The sequence below is a fragment of the Piliocolobus tephrosceles genome, chromosome 4, assembly GCF_002776525.5.
Source record: "Piliocolobus tephrosceles isolate RC106 chromosome 4, ASM277652v3, whole genome shotgun sequence".
NCBI lineage: Eukaryota > Metazoa > Chordata > Mammalia > Primates > Cercopithecidae > Piliocolobus > Piliocolobus tephrosceles.
Genome location: NC_045437.1, coordinates 39,244,674 through 39,262,389, shown reverse-complemented (window position 1 = coordinate 39,262,389; position 17,716 = coordinate 39,244,674). Strand labels below are relative to the sequence as shown.

General features: G+C 37.2%; 1 protein-coding gene and 1 non-coding gene across 2 annotated transcripts; one reads left to right on the top strand and one right to left on the bottom strand.

Annotated features, from left to right (window-relative positions):
- Positions 1–10,372: 10,372 nt before the first annotated feature.
- Positions 10,373–10,534, bottom strand: LOC111545615. Its single transcript, XR_002732508.1, has one exon. It is a non-coding gene; the product is annotated as a U1 spliceosomal RNA (small nuclear RNA).
- Positions 10,535–12,016: 1,482 nt separating this feature from the next.
- LOC111545578 (U6 snRNA-associated Sm-like protein LSm5) lies at positions 12,017–12,546 on the top strand. Its single transcript, XM_023216572.2, has one exon. The coding sequence runs from the start codon at positions 12,029–12,031 to the stop codon at positions 12,302–12,304; it is 276 nt and encodes a 91-aa protein (XP_023072340.1). The 5' UTR covers positions 12,017–12,028; the 3' UTR covers positions 12,305–12,546.
- The last annotated feature ends 5,170 nt before the right edge of the window (positions 12,547–17,716 follow it).

Below are 17,716 nucleotides of genomic sequence, written 5' to 3'. Positions count from 1 at the left end.
AATTTCAGTTTCATAATATAAAAAAAGATAGTGTTTTCTTAACAGCATTGTTTGATATGATTCCAGGCCCATTACCAAAAAGAAGAGCTTGTCTGAGTCATTCCAGGAGAGGCTGACCAATTTTTTTCATAAGAGTTTTTAAGGTATTTTTAAATTTTCAATTTTATATTTAGCTTTTCTTTTCATTCTCTGCTTTTACAACAACTGACTCCAATTAGATTTTATAGAGATTTATAAAGCAGACACGTATTTTTCATTTTCTGTCTTCTCATATGTATTATCCACTATATACTTCAAATTGTTTTTTAACCAAACCAAACCACTGACTGCAGATTCCTGTCAATTATTTCATTTTCTCATAATGATTCAGAGCACATACAGAATATTTAAATAAAATTAAAAGTAGCAATTTATGTATTTATTTGAGACAGAGTCTTGCTCTGTTGTTCAGGCTGGAGTACAGTGGCACCATCTTGGCTCACTGCAACCTCTGCCTCCTGGGTTCAAGTGATTTTAGTGCCTTGGCCTCCCAAAACCCTGGAATTACAGGTGTGAGCCATTATACCCTGCCAGAAGTAGCAATTTAGTTGCAACAAGACACTGAAAAAATTTCAAATGGTTGTTAGGAATTTGTGTAGCTTTCATAAAAAAAAGAAATCTTCAAACTATTAAAGGCAGCTTCAAATTAAACACTAGATTATTTAACCAAGTTTTGTATTAAAACTACTAGCATCTTTTATGGACTTACAGTAACCTTTTGACATATACTAACTTTTGTGCTTTTGGTTTGATTTCAAGAGTACATAATTACATTAATGTGGGTAATAAATTATGTGAGAAATATAAAAGAGGTTGGAATACAATTTCAACCTGAGTCATCTTTCAAATTTAGTTTTCTTCATTAAATATGACTTTTGCTCTCCTGTTCTTATATAAAGGAGGAAAAAGTTGGGTTGTGTAAGGCAACTAGAGTGGAGAATTTAGCGTGGTTGGATGTTCAGTGGGTTTTCTTAATAACTTCTTCTTTCCCAATTTACGAGTATCCATTAGTTCAGGGATTGAGCAATCTCTCAGGGGAAGAAAGTCGGGGGAATTATTAAAAGTGATGATCCCTTCTCCTTCCCTTGGCGTGACACTCATTGCCTTTCCACACAGTGTGTTCAAATGACCAACCATGGAAAGTATGTTTAAATGACCAACTGCTCCCTGTTCAGTCCTGTAGAAAGGGAGAAAGTGTTATCTAAATGGAGCGTTTCTTTATTTAACTGTCTATTATGGATGCGAAGTGGATAGAGAGAGAGGCAGGGATAACGACTGTGGAGAAAGTGCTCTGCTAGGTTCTTCTAACCCAAACCAGCAGTGCTGCAGGTGTCCAGCATGCCGCCCTCCTCCCTCTGCCTGGACAGCCACAGCTCCTTCCCTATTAGGTCTCTCCATTGCTCACTTACATAGCAGAATCCTAGGTATATTTGCACCATCTCTTTGGTTTTCTCTTTTACCTGCCTATGCTTCACCCCTGTCTACTTCCAGAGTTCTCTTTTCCAGCCATTCATTCTAACTCTAAATTCTTGCCAATTTCCCCTCCTCACTGACCTGGGTTTTCCCTTTTTGCAGCATTCATCACCTTCTGGGAAAGTCTTGTAAAAGACTTTTGGGGAGCATTTGAGGTTCAGGTAGCAAGAAGCCTAACAAGGGGAGAGTATGTCTTTCAACATTGTCTCAGCTATGTGATGACAGATGAAAACCATCCCGCTAGCTGTGGGGCATTAACACAGACCAAATAAAATAAGGTGCTGTCTGGCTGAGCCTGGTCCATGAGCAGAGCCTCAGCTAAGTCAATTTAAATGACTTGATCTGTATTCCTGAACACTTACCAAAGGTGGCAGATTGAAGGTGAGAGTCAACAGCTATTGATTTGGCATAATGTAGGATGAATTTGCAAGATCACCTGTTCATTGAAAGTCATTGAATAGGAGATCCGGATTGCATTCTGGCTGATTTCAGATACATTTTCCCATTGTGGGCTTTAATTTCCTAACCATAAAACAAAGGCTATAGGGAGAAGTAAAAGCACTGGTTTCTAAAATTCTTTTTTTTAAATTTAATTTAGTTTTAAATTTTCAAAAATTTTAGGCAAATCTCACCTGGATGGTTTCTAAAGTTCTGAGCTCCAAAACTTAATGATTTTAGGACAATTTTGTCAAAATTTTGTTTTGTTAGCTTGCCCCTATTTTTAAAATTCCACATTTAGAGGCGATTTTGTAAAACTCATGTTGGGGAGGGACAATAAATTATGGCAGTGTTAGCACCGGAATACTTTTTTATCAGGAAGCCAGCTATAGAATGCAGCAACATGTAGGTGAAGCTTGGAAAAAAATTGAGCTTATAAAGTACATTGGCAGGGGATAATTTCTCTATAAAAACCTGAGCCTCAAGATGCTGGGTGCTGAGAAACGAGTAGAAGGCTGAGAGATGGAAGTCCCCAAGGCCAAACCTATATTTATGTTTTTTCAAAAAGCAGTGTTATGTTGCAAGAAAATGGAACTTCCAGAGAAAGTTGCTATGGCTTAGATGACTCACTTCAAAGGTACAACGATCAGTTTCCCCAGGATTTATGCTACTTCTCGGAAGAGAGAGAGTTTGTAGAAAAAATGTTGATGAAGATTTAGAGATCTGTTCTATAAACCTAAGAGAGGAAGGAAGCAAAGATGCTTGTGATTTCATACTACCTTCTGTAGGTTTCACAGATTTGAAATTTGAATCCACATCAAAGGAGCTGAAAAGAAAAAATTAGTCAAGGCAGATGAGCAGATCATACCACACCTCTGCCAGCAGCACCAGAAAACAAGGAACATTCAAAGTGATACTTGGGCCCGGGAAGGAATCACTTCAGTGGGGGTCAAAGAGGAGAGGCTGTACAGGCAAGGGACCTGGGCCTGGTGTCAGATAGATTGGAAGTGAAACCTCACTCTCCCCTCCTAACTGTGTATTTAGGCAAGGGGATTCACTTCTGTGAGTTTCAGTTTCGTTCTCTGTAAAATAGGGGTTGCCATGTACTCCCTAAAGTTGGGAAGTTAAATGAAACAACTTGTAAAGAATGAGATATCACCTGTTTTCGAAGAGTTGTTACTCATATAATTAGCAGGAAGACCCTGTCCTTAGGTGGACACATCACATTTAAAAAATGAAAAAGTTCTTCCCAATAATACTGGTTAGTGTGAGACTAATTCCTCAAGATTGACTTTGCTAGCTTCAGTTCCCTCTCCTTGCCTTCTTGACACAGAAAGAAGTGAGCCATGAGAAGGATTTGCCAGTGTCTAATGTTCAGGCATGGAGAATTCCACGTAAGGGCCCAGGATCTCTACGTTTCCAGAAAGTTCTGGGAGATATTTCACAATCTCAAGATGATCCATTGGGCACAGGATCCTCTCTCCCTTTACACATGCATTAGTGAAGTCCAAATTGTGATCTAATATCCCATACATAGGAAATCCCGTCATGTGAGTTTTTAAAATGTGAAGGGGCAGAATTATGGAGAATTATATTTTAGACTATGCACACTTCAGTATGAGTGAGTTGCATGTGACAATGTACTGACAGTGATGACCTTCCATTTTTGTGCTAAAGTGACTTCCCGTGCATTAGCAAGGTTTTTGGAATTAGATTATTTAAGTTGCACTTTCTAAAGTTCTTTATGTCATACATATGAATTGATTGTGCTTTCCTATACTTCTGAAGCCATTTACTCTACCCAAAAAATAAAAAGTGTTACTGTCTCTTATTGCAAACAGAACATATGATTTGCACAATGAGATTTTATTGCTTGGCGCACATGACTTTAGCGTGCTTTAGTGTGAAGTTAGTTTTCCAAGTCTAGAGGATTTGGCAAGTGTAAGAGATTGAAGTTTTCATTTTAGGTACCCCCTCCCCCAAGTGTCTCCAAAGATGACGGAGATGATTGATACACTAACAGATGTTTTGTTAACATCACATTTCCAGAACTCTTCTTACTCAGGCTAATAGCATTGCATCTGGTTAGCTGTACTTACCCTTTTCAGCTTGTAATTTTCCTTTGGCTAAATTATTACTGACATCAACAAGAGGTGGATTTCCTCAGGGTCATGTAGAACACAGAAGCATGCCTAAAAGAACACAGGGCATAGAGATATCTTTTCTATTTATTTAAATTTCAATCTCTTTTGACACGAGGTCTTACCTTCAATCCAAAACACTTCAGCCTTCCTGGCTAAGAGGGCTAAATGTGCCCAAGGTAAAGAAGCTGCTGTTTTCTTCTCTTACATATTTCTCACTTCTTTCCCCTCTTTGATTCTGTAGTGGGCTTAATGGTAGCCACAGAAAGCTGTGTCTGTGTTTTATGTCTTAATTCCTGGAACCTGTGAATGTGATCTTATTTGGTAAAAGGGTCTCTGCAGATGTAATTAAATTAAGGGTTGTGGGAGAGTGAGCTTATCCTGGGCTATTCAAACACATGTATCTTTATAGGGTACAGGTGCATAGGAGACACACAGGAGGAGGCAATGGGACTGCAGAGGTAGAGATGAGAGCGATGAGGCCACAAATCAAGGACTGTCAAGATCAACCAGAAACTTGAAGAGGCAAGGAGGATTCTGCCCTAGAGCTTTTGGAAGAAGCATGGCTTTGCTGAAAACTTGATGGTGGGCTTCTGCCTCCAGAACTGTGAGAGAATACATTTCTGTTGTTTTATGCTTCCCAGTTTGTGTAGTGGGTTACAAAGGATAGTAGCATAGCTCCTTTTCACTTTCTTTTCTGCTCCATTTCAGTTTTTCTATCTTTTCTGCATTTTTCCACTTCTCTCTCTCTCTCTCATTGTATCACTGCCAAGACAAAGTACATAACAATAATTGATGCATGTGGATATGATTGACTTTTTTGCAAAGTTGATTGACTGTTAAGCCAACTACCCATGTTTTAAATATTAATGAAAATACAAATTATTTGGCAGTTTTGTTAAAAATGCAGAATCCCAGTGTCCACCCTAACACATTTCTGAATTTATTGGTCTGATATGTGACCTGTGAACCAGTATTTTTTAACAAGAATCTGAGGGATTCTTTTATAGATGGCCAACAATCCATACTTAGGAAAGACTAAAGTAAGGCATGGTTCCCTTTGTCTGCTATCAATAACTGATATATATTTGTGGTATAGGATTGTCAGTCTAAAATCCCATTATAATTCAGGTAGTAGTGTGTATAGAATGCCAAATCCCAGGCCTCTGTAAAAATATAAGTAACCTCAAAAGGATTTGATTAGACTCACATTTAACAATTCACAGTGGCTAATTCAAGGAAATGAGAGTGGTTCCTTAACCTTTGAGTGGAAAGCCTGGTTGTGGGGGTGGGTAGCATAACATTTCCCAGCATGTTCCTTACTGCCACTGCCTGGGAGCGGATTCTAGACAGGCCTGGCAGGCCCATGTTCCCACACGCTGGGCCAATTTTTGTTCCTGGCTCAGTGCTGTGCTTACTTAGAGGGGTAATAGCTTTGTCTGTTTTGCTCCTCAGTGGGACATATCTCCCATCTATTTTGTTTAGGAACTCTAAACACAGTCCAAAGGGAAGTTCAGCTGTGGAACTCTGAATAGGATCTGGCTAGAAGCAGCCTCAACACACTTTTTTTTTTTTTTTTTTTTTTTTTTCTTCACTCTTCTCATAGTCCTTTTCAGACCTGGGAGGTTTTTCAGAAGACTTGTTGCTGCAGGCTGTTGCCTGAAACCACCCATCAAGGAGCATGTTCACCTCTTACTTCTTGGCTGGCTGTAAACCTTGGTACATTCAGCACAGAAAGTGGAGGCTGAAGAGGGTCATCAATTTGTGCCTGAAGGAGGCCATTGTTTACCCCTTATGAAAGCAATGGGAAGCAGAGTCTTTTTCTCCTACTTCCCAGAAGCAGAGTAAGCATACCCTTTTGAATGAGAAATGCTGGTGTGTTAGGCAAGTTTCCTATAAGAACCCCATTGCATCTTGTCTTTACTCTTTCTGGATGCCTTCAGCTTATATTGCCCTTATCTCTTTCCTATCTCCTGATAGCCCTCCTTAGACATTTGACATGGTTTCCTGATGACAGCCTGTCTTGACTCATTGTTTAACTGCTGTGCAGTGCTCAAACTTCTCCTTCAGGCAAACAGCGTAAATACACAGCACATTCTTTACAAATTGATTTAAAGTCTTGCTCTCTATAAACAAGTATCTTTTTTGTATAATGATGTATTTTTCTCTGGGTAGATACCCAGTAGTGGGATTGCTGGATCAAATGTTTGTTCTACTTTTAGTTCCTTAAGACGTCTCCACAATGTTTTCCATAGTGGTCGCAATTCACAATTGCAAAAATGTGGAACCAACCTGAATGCCCATCAATCAATGAGTGGATAAAGAAGCTGTGGTATATATATATATATATATAAATATGTGGTGTATATATATATATATATATATATATATATATATATATCTATATACACATATAAAATATATGATGGAATATTATTCAGCCATAAAAAGGAATGAATTGTATTCACAGCAACCTGTATGGGATTGGAGACTATTATCTTAAGTGAATGAAAAACAAAACATAGTATATTCTCACTTGTAAGTGGGAGCTAAGCTATGAGGATGCAAAGGCATACGAATGGCACAATGGACTTTGGGGACTCAGTGGGAAAGAATGGGAAGGGGGAGAGGGATAAAAGACTACAAATTGGGTTCAGTGTATACTTCTTGGATGATAGGTGCACCAAGATCTCACAAATCACCACTTACTCATGGAACCAAATACCACCCGTTTCCCAGAAACCTATGGAAATAAAAAATTTAAAAATAAATAAAGTCTTGGTCTCTTAAGAAGCTGAACTTTAAAGTATGGTGTTTCCTACCTATTCATTAAACAGTGTTTCTCAAACTTAATCTGAAAGATTTGTTATAAATATCACTGAGTCACACTCCCTGAGTTTCTGATTATGATTCTGCTAGAATTTGCATTTCTAACAAGTTCCCAGCAGCTGCTGCCAACCCTGGAACCACCCTTGGAAAATCACTGCTTTAGGGAATGTATCCTTTTTACTTTGCTTTGTACTATGTGATACAAAATCTTGTATTTTATATCCCTTGAGAAATAAAGATGTCTTTGTTTGCAACTCAGTTACCCAGAGTGCAAAATGGATGATAAGCCAAGTAAATGTGATAAGTACTTCTCTAAGTGTAATGATGCTTTAAAAACAGCCAACCATGACGGAGTGCTCAGTTGCAAATGATGGTTCCTTTGCAGCTTGGTAGGCTGCCTCAGGTGTCATGCTCAGTTTTCCATCTCCTGCTTTTTGGTCTGCAACTATTTTCCTATGGGCAGCCCCTCAATCCCATGTTACATGTTCTGATCACATTCCGTTTTGTTTTACTCCAGTCCTCAGGGAGCTATCTTTAGCATTCCATACCTAAGGACTCTCGTGGATTTGAGAAAATTTAAAAATAGTCTCTCTTCCTCCCAGTATCTACTTTAAAACACATGAGTTTCATGTGCTTTAAAGTATAATGTATATATACTCATATAGTATAATGAGTGTCTTAATGTGTATTGTGCACTTTTTATTCCATGGCAAGACTCTTCAAGTTAACATTACCTTCTCATTCCTATTCTCATTAGTGTTTGTGAGTTAGATTGCAGAAAATTTGACATTCAAAAGCTCTTGCTCTTTGAAAGAAAAAACGTATTGTGAGAAAATATACATTCATTTTGATGAATGAAGCAGAATTGGATGAGATCAAAAGTTTTGGTTAATCCATACTATTGTGGGAGATAAGTACAACCCTCAAAGTTTCTACTATTTCAAAGCCCTTGTTCCTTATTAGATTTCTCAGGGCAAGTTTGATCACTGGATGAACCTGTCCCCTCAACTTCAATGTTATCTGCTTAATAGATCAGACATTATAAAGTTTCTTCTTTTTCCTGAATTTCTATTGAAACTAATGCCTTTGTCACTCATTATGCAATGTCTGGCTCTTCATTCTTTGCATGTGGAGACTGACTGGCCTACCTCTCTGCACATAGTAGGTTCCACAGGTATAAAGTTGCAAATGTTTAGTTTTCTTTTCTCCTATTATAAGATTAAAATGATCAAATAATGAGACGAAAAGAAAACAGAAAACTAACAAAGAGAAAAGACTAATATTGTAATTAGTAAGCAGAAAAGAAGCAAGCGACTTTAAAAAAGACATCTTGCTTGGAATAGGTTGTGAAAACAGCTGCTCCAGAAACTACCACTCATATGTCCAGAACTAATACAACTATTCTTCAGCTGTTTTTCATTGAAAAAAATGAGAAGAGGAGATTGCAACAGAAAAACAAAAACAAAAACAAAAAACTGTGCACAAGTAACTACTCCAGACAAAGCTCCTGGCATTCTAAGTTCTTTGAAAGAAATACACCCTAAAAGTGTCATAAACAAAATCTCAGCTCCTCTTCCTTCTCTCAAATCCTTTACACCTCAAGATAAAGTAATACAAATTTCAGAGTTGTACTGCAGGTTTTATTTTTCTTTCTAATCACTTGTAATTAGGGAGATTTATTTGTTTAGTACAATCTGTCCAGCCAGTAACTTCCATGTGCCAAGCATAGAATGGCGTCCTTGGGCCTGTAAAAGGGAGTAGTAATTAGAACTGGGATGAATCCCATTTGACAGAATGGTCCGATGTCAGTCCACACCCTTGTTCTTGAAATTCAGAGAAAAGTTAAATTGGTACAAAAATAAATTCTCTTGAAACATTTCCTCCCTGTACTTGACATTTTGGTGCTCGGGTTCTTTTGATGTTTAGCTCCGAACACCGAGGAGTAAATAACAATGGGAACCGTTCTGAGAACACCACATAAACGTGATAATTTATAAAGCAGATGCTGCTAAATGCCCAGCAGTCTGCCATTTTAGACTGTTGTTGGAGTGGTCTTTATCCTCTTGGATTGCAACTGCAATGTTCATCACCCTGCTCTGTTAACTGAGGGTCTGGAGTAGTAAAGGCATATCCCGTCAAATGTGAAGGCTATCTTACATTTGGCACTGGTTGCACAGTTCACTAACAGAGAGATTTAAACTGTATATGTTTGTGTGCCGCGTGTATATAGCTTAAAAATAACAATTACAAATACAATGTGCTTGAGGTCTTCAGAAAAAGAAATGTTTAAAAAGGAAAGAATGCCAGAGCTGGAATGCTCTTAAAGTTCATGTTTTTTTTTTTTTTTTTTTTTTTTTTTTTTTCCAGCCAGTCATTATATTTAAAAAAAAACTGATGTCAAGAAAAGAAAATGATTTGTTCAAGGCCTCACAGTTTTCTGCCACTTTCTATTTAAACCCCCAATGAGATTTCAGCGACTTTCATTCTCTGCTGTATCATTGCCAACACTTTTCAGAAATGAGACAGAAAAGAGGCCCATGAATCAGGCTGAAGAGTCCAGATGAAGAGGATTAGTTGTTGCAGAAAGAGCTGCATGTATCAGAAGGAAGGCCAGTGGTAGTGGCACGAGGGTGATCCTCCACCCCTGCCCCATCCTGCTCAGCTGGAGCCACCACCAGTGATTGCCGGTAGAAACAATCTGCACTGTGTTCAGGGAAGCATTCCTCCTTCATCTCAACCTTATGCTTGTTCCCATTTACCAAGATATCTAAAGTTGTTTTTCCTTCCTAAGGGTCAGAAATGCTCACTCCCATTTAAGATGATCTTTCAAAAGTCTTGGACAACTCCATGTCCAAGACTAGATAACAAAACTCTTTCCCAAAGGTCAAAATCCAACACAGTGAGCCTTGCTTATGGCACAAGGTGGGATTCTGATTACTTTTTCAAAGACAGTGAACCAAGAGTGAAATGGAGGGAGGAGTCAGCAAAAAATGTTGACACCCAAAAAATAACCAGACTGTCAGAACCGCAATGTGGACCTAGGGTTTCATTCAGCATTTTTCTCAATCTCTCAAACCTTTGACATTTTTTTTTTTTTTTCCTGACCAAATGTAGGAAAATAAGTCTTCCAGAACAGAGAGCAGAATATCTTTTCCAAAACATTAGATTAGGCAGGCTGACTGGTGATCAAAACAGTTTTTAATGGGATATGGGATTAATGATAAGACTCTGTAGTAAAGAAAAAAAAAAAAAAAAAGAAACAAATTAGCTGAAGTTGAATTCAAGGTCAAGATAACCTAACATTATCCCAGAAAAAGTTAACTTCCTCAATCAATCTTTGTCTGAAAGGTTTTGAATAAAAATAATAGCATGCAATTAGTAAATAGATATTTTCGGAATCCCCAAAGATTTGAGGACATGAAGTTTCTTTTTTTTTTTTATATCAAAAACATTAGGGGAGAGTGCAAACTCAGGCCCCCACTACCATAAAGTATGCAGTCGAGCATCTCACATTTGGGGAAATATCAGGAATCAGCACCTCGGAGGCAATGGTTAAGTCTCACTCTGAGAAAACCACCTTTGTGATCATGGGATCCCTCCTGCCAGGTAAATATTATGCGTGAGGTTTCTTGAAAAAAAAAAAGGAAATTTAAGAAATGAATGGAATCAAGTACCTTATCTCGTAAAGAACTATTGAGTGGTAGGAGGCCAAGAACTGTGTAGAAGAAACATTCTTAAACTGGGAATATTTTAGTATGGTGGCAAAATATGAATGAAACTTAACCTTGATGAAGAATATGAAAGTACTATAGAAGAAGATATTTTATTTTTCTAGGGTTAGAGTTCACAGAATATAGCAGGCATCTGGGAATATCTTCCAGTAAGAGAGTCCATGGGAAGTATGTATGCAAAGCAATGGAAGTGCCCATTTCCTGCCACTTGCTATGGCTCAGACTCTGGGTTACAAGTTTACAAATGGTATTGAATTTAATCCTTAAAACAACCCAGTGACTCAGGTGTTTTCACTACTTTTTTGCAGATAAAGAAAATAGAGGTTTAGAATGGTTAAGTAACATGTCTAAAATATTACAGCTGGTAAGTATAGGAGCTAGAATTCTAGTTCTTATCTGTCTAGCTCCAAACTTTTTTACTTTAGCTGCTGCTGGATTGCTGTGTCTGTATCCCTGGTCTTCTTTAACCATTTCTTCTTTAACCAAGTTCAATCCAAACACCTATCAGAAATATCTGTAAATCTGGAAAGTTCAACCAATTCTTTATTTTATTTTATTTTATTTTGTTTTTGAGATAGAGTCTCACTCTGTTGCCCATGCTGGAGTGCAGTGATGGGCAACACTGCAGCCTTCACCTCCTGAGCTCAAGTGATTCTCCCATCTCTGTTTCCTGAGTAGCTGGGACTACAAGTACACCCCACTGTGCCTGGCTATTTTTTTAAACATTTTTGTTTTTGGAGAAACAGGGTCTCACTATGTTGCTTAGGCTGGCCTTGAAATTTTGGGTCCAACTGATCCTCCAGCCTTGGCTTTCCAAAGTACTGGGATTAGAGATGTGAGACACCACCCCCAGCTAAACCAATTCTTTCAAATTTCTCTGGGCTGGGTTTGATAGTTACTAATCAAAACACTGTGACCCTGAAATAGATTGAGATTTAAAATACATTTGAATTGTACAATGTTTTGCATATATATGTAAAAATATGCATAGCTTACCATTTAAAAAATATCATCCATCTACATTTTAAAATTTTCTAGAATATTTATATGAGGTTACTGTTTTTAAAACTATGTCATGCTTTTCATCTAGCTTTAGTGTTTGCTAGCATAAGCATATTCATATTAGATTAACATTCCATTGGATTCAGACATTTGTTTCAGTTTCAGTGAGAGCCTGTTAGTCACATTAGAAATCTGTTATTGACATTTGCTGTTTAACAAGCCCATTATTTGGCAAGTGTTTTCTTAAAAGTGGCCAGTTAAAGAACTGTCTGTGATTTGGGTAGATTGTCTGAATAAATGAGGTTATCATGTTGCCCATAATCAGCTCAAACTAAGCTTATATTTTGTTTACAAGTTGGCAGTGCCGGCGTAGCCATGGCGGCTAACGCTACTACCAACCCGTCACAGCTGCTGCCGTTAGAGCTTGTGGACAAATGTATAGGATCAAGAATTCACATTGTGATGAAGAGTGATAAGGAAATTGTTGGTACTCTTCTAGGATTTGATGACTTTGTCAATATGGTACTGGAAGATGTCACTGAGTTTGAAATCACACCAGAAGGAAGAAGGATTACTAAATTAGATCAGATTTTGCTAAATGGAAATAATATAACAATGCTGGTTCCTGGAGGAGAAGGACCTGAAGTGTGAATGAGTTGCCTTGACTTACGCTAGATTCTGTTTTGTCTTTTAATGACAAGAAAATGGATTTTTTTTTTCCCACCTTCTAATGTTTAAATCCCATAAAGCTAAGTTTCCCGTTAAAGGGAAGTGCTTTGAAGATGTGTACCCATTTTTGTAAGTTAATCATAATTATCCTGGAAAAAGAAGAAAAGAGCTTCTTCTTTGGAGACGAAAATAAAGGTGTTTTTGGTTAAAAAAAAAAAAAAAAAGTTGGCAGTCGACACCAGTCTGACAAGAACAATGCTGCCATCGGAAAAATACAGACCAAATGTCAAAGAGAAGCAGTTTTTTGTACATTCTATTTACATACAGCTTGAACTAAAGGGCTCTCATTTGGCTCTGGTGATGGGGGTCCATGGTTCACCTTTAAAACTGATATGGTCCTTACCAACCTCATATTCTTTACAAAATCTTTGGTCAGTTTGCAATCCCATTGCATACTCAAACACATTGGTAAGCTGACTATCATGCAATTACATCACAGTGTTCGAAAGATGGGTGATGATTTGGTCCAGAGCAGTGGGTAACTGTGTCCCCTGATGGGTACTGGTTAAAGGTGGGTAAAGGATTACAGAAAAGGTGCTATATGCTATGGGTTTGAAGGCTTTGGAACACGCATCAGGAGAGCAAAGCCATGCATCAGAATTTACTTTTGAGCAATTTTAATTATGGTTTTTGTTTACTTTTCCAGTAGAAATTAACTGTTATTTGTCCTTTTCACACAGAAAACGTTTTCATCCTCTTTCCCCACGTATTACTGTAGAACGTATGTTGGTCATCTCTGGGCATTGACTCTTAGGCTTGGCATTCTTCAGACATCCCAGGCTGCTGGAAACTTGACTGAGGACCAGGCAGGGTGAATGATCTGTGCCAGGAGACAACATCTTCTTTTTCGTATGGCCTGATTTCAGGAGAAAAAGCAGATTCTGAAGAACTGGCCCTGGAAATCAGCATACTGCAAGTGAAAATGATATTGTTAAATCCACTGACAACTTAGCTCTCTTTCCATTCCTCAAGTCACTTCTTATCCCTAACGAGGCCACCATAGCAAAGAAGCTGGACCGTGGGTACTAGATTACCATGTTTAGCTTGGTTAAGCCTCAGAGTCTAATGATGACTGTATACTTCTACCCTACCGATACTGGCCAGGGAGCTCTTGTGGGCATATCCATACTCATTGTGTTAGTCAGGGTTCTCTAGAGGGACAGGGCTAATAGTATAGAGGTATATATGAAAGGGAGTTTATTAAGGTGTATTGACTCACATGATCACAAGGTGAAGTCCCACAATAGGCCATCTGCAAGCTGAGGAGCAAGGAAACCAGTCCGAGTCTCAAAACCTCCAAAGTAGGGACACTGACAGTGCACCCTTCAGTCTGTGGCCAAAGGCCTGAGAGCCTCTGGCAAACCATTAGCATAGGTCCAAGAGTCCAAAAGCTGAAGAACTCGGAGTCCAATGTTCAATGGCAGGAAGCATCCAGCACGGGAGAAAGATGGGGGCCAGAAGTCTTAGCCAGTCTAGTCCTTCTATGTTCTTCTGCTTTTATTCAAGCTGAGCTGGCAGTTCATTAGCTTGTAACCACCCAGATTGAGGGTGAGTCTGCCTTTCCTAGTCCACTGACTCAAATGTTAATCTCCTTTGGCAACACCCTCTCTGACATACCCAGGATCAATACTTTGCATCCTTCCATCCAATCAAGTTGACACTCAATATTAACCATCACACTCATCTTGTAGATTAGAAGGGCACACTAAGTTCTGGACTATGGTTTGAGAGAAAGACCACTGTTATTCTATTAGCTATGAACTTTATTTTGTAGGAATTAAAAGGGTAATTATATAATTTAGGGGGACAGCAGACAGTTATTGGTAGCCTATGTAATAAGCTTACAATTTGACTTTGTGATGGAGGAAAAACATTTTCCAGTTGGGCTTGCTTTTTCTGGGCAGTTGAGATTTACCTAACTGTGGTTCTTTGCCTTTTTTCCACTGTAATACATACACTCACCTATGAAACAATTTCATAGGTGAATGTGGATTTAGACAGTTAAATTACTGTTGGAATAAAATAGATTTTGGATAATGCATAAATTACATCTCCTAGCTTCTAATGTTTTTCTTTCCAAAACTCCTTTGTCACATACCTGTGTATCTCAACTTCCCAGATGAGAAGAGATAAATGTAAAACAGTAATGGACTTTTTCTGTGCCCACATAGTGTTTCTGTCCTAGACTGACACAAATTAAAAGACCAAGGACAGATGTCCAATGACGTAAGTGGAGGAGATAGAGAATGGAGGACACACTAGACAGTATGTGTTTTTTTGCTTGGGATAAAAGTTTTTGAGAAACTGAAATGTGAGTTGGAGGGTATATTGAATGATGCCTCTTGCTAGGTGTACCCATGGAATTGCTATTGTACATATTTACATATGAGGTGTAGCATAATAAAAAAGGTGGAAAATTGCTATTAGATGAATTTGCTTTACAATGATCATAATCTCAATGAAGAATATAGTGATGTTACAGTGAGTTTTGTCTTTCTGGATTTGTGACAATTTGGGCTTGTCTTTAGTAAACTATTGATGGGTCAGAGCTGGTCTTGCCACTGGCATCTGGAGAACAACGTAATTTCAGACATTCATGAGAAAAGAAAAGATGTTGGAATTATATATAAATGTAGCCTGAGAGTTTGACATTCTTTTTCCTGTTAGTACATGGAACCATAGTTATTTGAAGAACCATATTTCAAATATATGGTCCTTTGAGTAGGAATGCTACTGTGTTTCCCAAAATTTTTGAGATTTTTTTAAAAAGCTAAAATTAGCAAAGTTTTTTGGTATTTGTTTTCAGCTACTCTGAAGACAAGCTAACTCTTCTCTTTCAACATATATTGCATGTTTACAAAAACCTTACCTAGTATTACATAAATATGATGAGAATTGGAGTTGAGAGTCATGAAACATGAATTTTATCATTAATTTATTTATCAATTATTTATGAAGCCCCTACTGCATGTTCTGTATTGAGAATCAAGGATGGAGTAGACTAGTTTCTGTCATCAAAAGTAGTAAAACCTCGTGGATTATAATTATCTATCATTGTGAGACATCTGCCCACCTCATATAATGCATAAATATGCATAGGTGTGGGTTCATAAACAGTTTTGTTTTGTTTTAAGCTTATGTAAGTAGTATTCTGAATTTATCATCTTGAAACTTCATTTTTGTGCTTATTTTAAATTGCTGTTATTATTTGTTGTTTAATTATTGTGAATTATCCCCTTATACAAATATATAAAATATATTTATTTCTTTTTTGATTAGTCAGAATTTTGGTTGTTCCGGTTTTTGCTGTTATCAACAAAGATGTGAATATTCTCATCCATGTCCCTTATGCCTATCTGTGTTAAAGTTTCCAGGAAGAAACTTACGTGGTCATAGGAAAAATGCATTTTCAACTTTATCAGCTAATGCCAAATCGTTTACCAAAAAGCATGTACCAATTCACGCTCATCAGCAGCATAAAAGAAGTAAAATAGCCTTATTGCCAGACTTCCAAATTTTTTGTCAGTTGAATGAACATGAACTTGGTGTCATATGATTGTTTTAGTGATAATTGTCCAGAATTCTTTAAGTTTGAGTTGTGTTTAATATATTTATTAATACTTTTAGTTTCCTCCCCATGAATGATATTGACCTTTTGGTCATTTTATTTGCTTTGGATCACTCTTTTATTACTTATCGACTTGATCATTATTCTTTATATAGTAATCTAAGTACTAATTATTTGCAATTTGTGGATAAATATCTTTTCCCGGTTTATCATTTTTCTTTCATTTTTGTTTATAGTGCCCTATCCTACTCAATTCAGTATATTTGAGCTTACCAATCATTCTCCTTTGTTTTGTTCTTTTTTCTCATTCAAAAAATATATTACTACTCCAGTTCATAAATTATGTTCTCCTATATATGTTTCTGAAGCCTTTAGAATTTTAGTTTAAATATTTGTTAATAACTCATCTGGAATATATCTAATGTTTGGTTTTTGTGCTACTTGTTTCATATGTTTTACTTCTATGCATATTACAAACTACATAATGGATTATTATTATTTTTGCTTTAAGTAGCTAATTTTTTTAAAGAAATTAATAACTAAAGTATTTCATACTTGCCATTTCCAATGCTCTTCTGTTCTTTCTGTAGACCTGTGTTTGTATCTAGTATCCTAACTTAAAGCTGAAGTACTCCCTTCACCAATTTTTATAGCTCCAATCTGCTGGCAATGATGTCTTATCAGCTTTGTTACTCTGAAAATGTTTTTACTTCACCTTTATATTTGAAGGCTATTCTACTGAATATAGAATTTTAGGTTAGCAGTGACTTAAAAAAAATTTAGCTCTTTAAAAATACTGTTTGTCTTGTAGGATGCATTATTTCTCATATGATGTCAGCATTCATTCTTATTTGTATTTTTCCCCTTTGGTTCATTCTCTGTCTCTCTTTCTCTCTCTTCATGTATATGTTACACACACACACGGAAAAGCCAATGGTGTAGCTTTGGTAGGAGTCCGAAAATTCGACAATTGGTAGTGCTGATGGTGTAAGGCCCAGTCTAAGGGCAAGAGAAGGCTGATGTAGCAGTTCAAGCAGTCAGGTGTAGAAAGAAAATTCTCTCTTCCTCTACCTTTGTGCCTCAGTGGATTGGATGATGCCTATCCACATGTAGAGGGAAGAGGGATATCTGCTTTACTCAGCATACTGATTCAAACATGAATCTCTTCTAGAAATACCCTCACAGACACACCTGAAATATTGTTTAATCAAATATCTGGGCATCTTGTGATCCAGGGAAGTAGACAAATGAAATTAGCCATAACACATACCCATTCTCTTTTTCTTCTCTTTGGTTATATTTGAGGTCTTCCTCTTTCCCATATCCTGTCTAAAACCGCCTTCCTTCCCTCCTTTCTTTCTCTCTCTCTCCTTTCTTTCTTCTTTCTCCTTCCTTCCTTCCCTCCTCTTTTTCTTTCTCTTCTAATCTTCTGTCTTTCAAAAGACTTTACCCTGTTGGTTATACTGGTCCTCTTTGAGAATTAACACTTTATTTTATTTATAATTAACACATAATAATTATATATATTTATTGGATACACTGTGATGTTTCAATGCATATACACATAGTATAATGACCAAATTGGGGTAGTTACCATATCCATCACTTTCAAAATTTATTATTTCTTTGTTGTGACAATATTCAAAACATCTTCTACCTATTCGAAATATGCACTGCATTGTTATAGTAACCCTGTTGTATTTCTCAATGATATTCTTACTGGCAGCAATTAAATATCCTCAGATCCATTCAACTCTTTAAAAAAC

What these genes read in the sequence shown, in the direction of transcription:
- LOC111545578 (XM_023216572.2), top strand. Translation starts at nt 12,029, where the DNA reads ATGGCGGCTAACGCTACTACCAACCCGTCACAGCTGCTGCCGTTAGAG.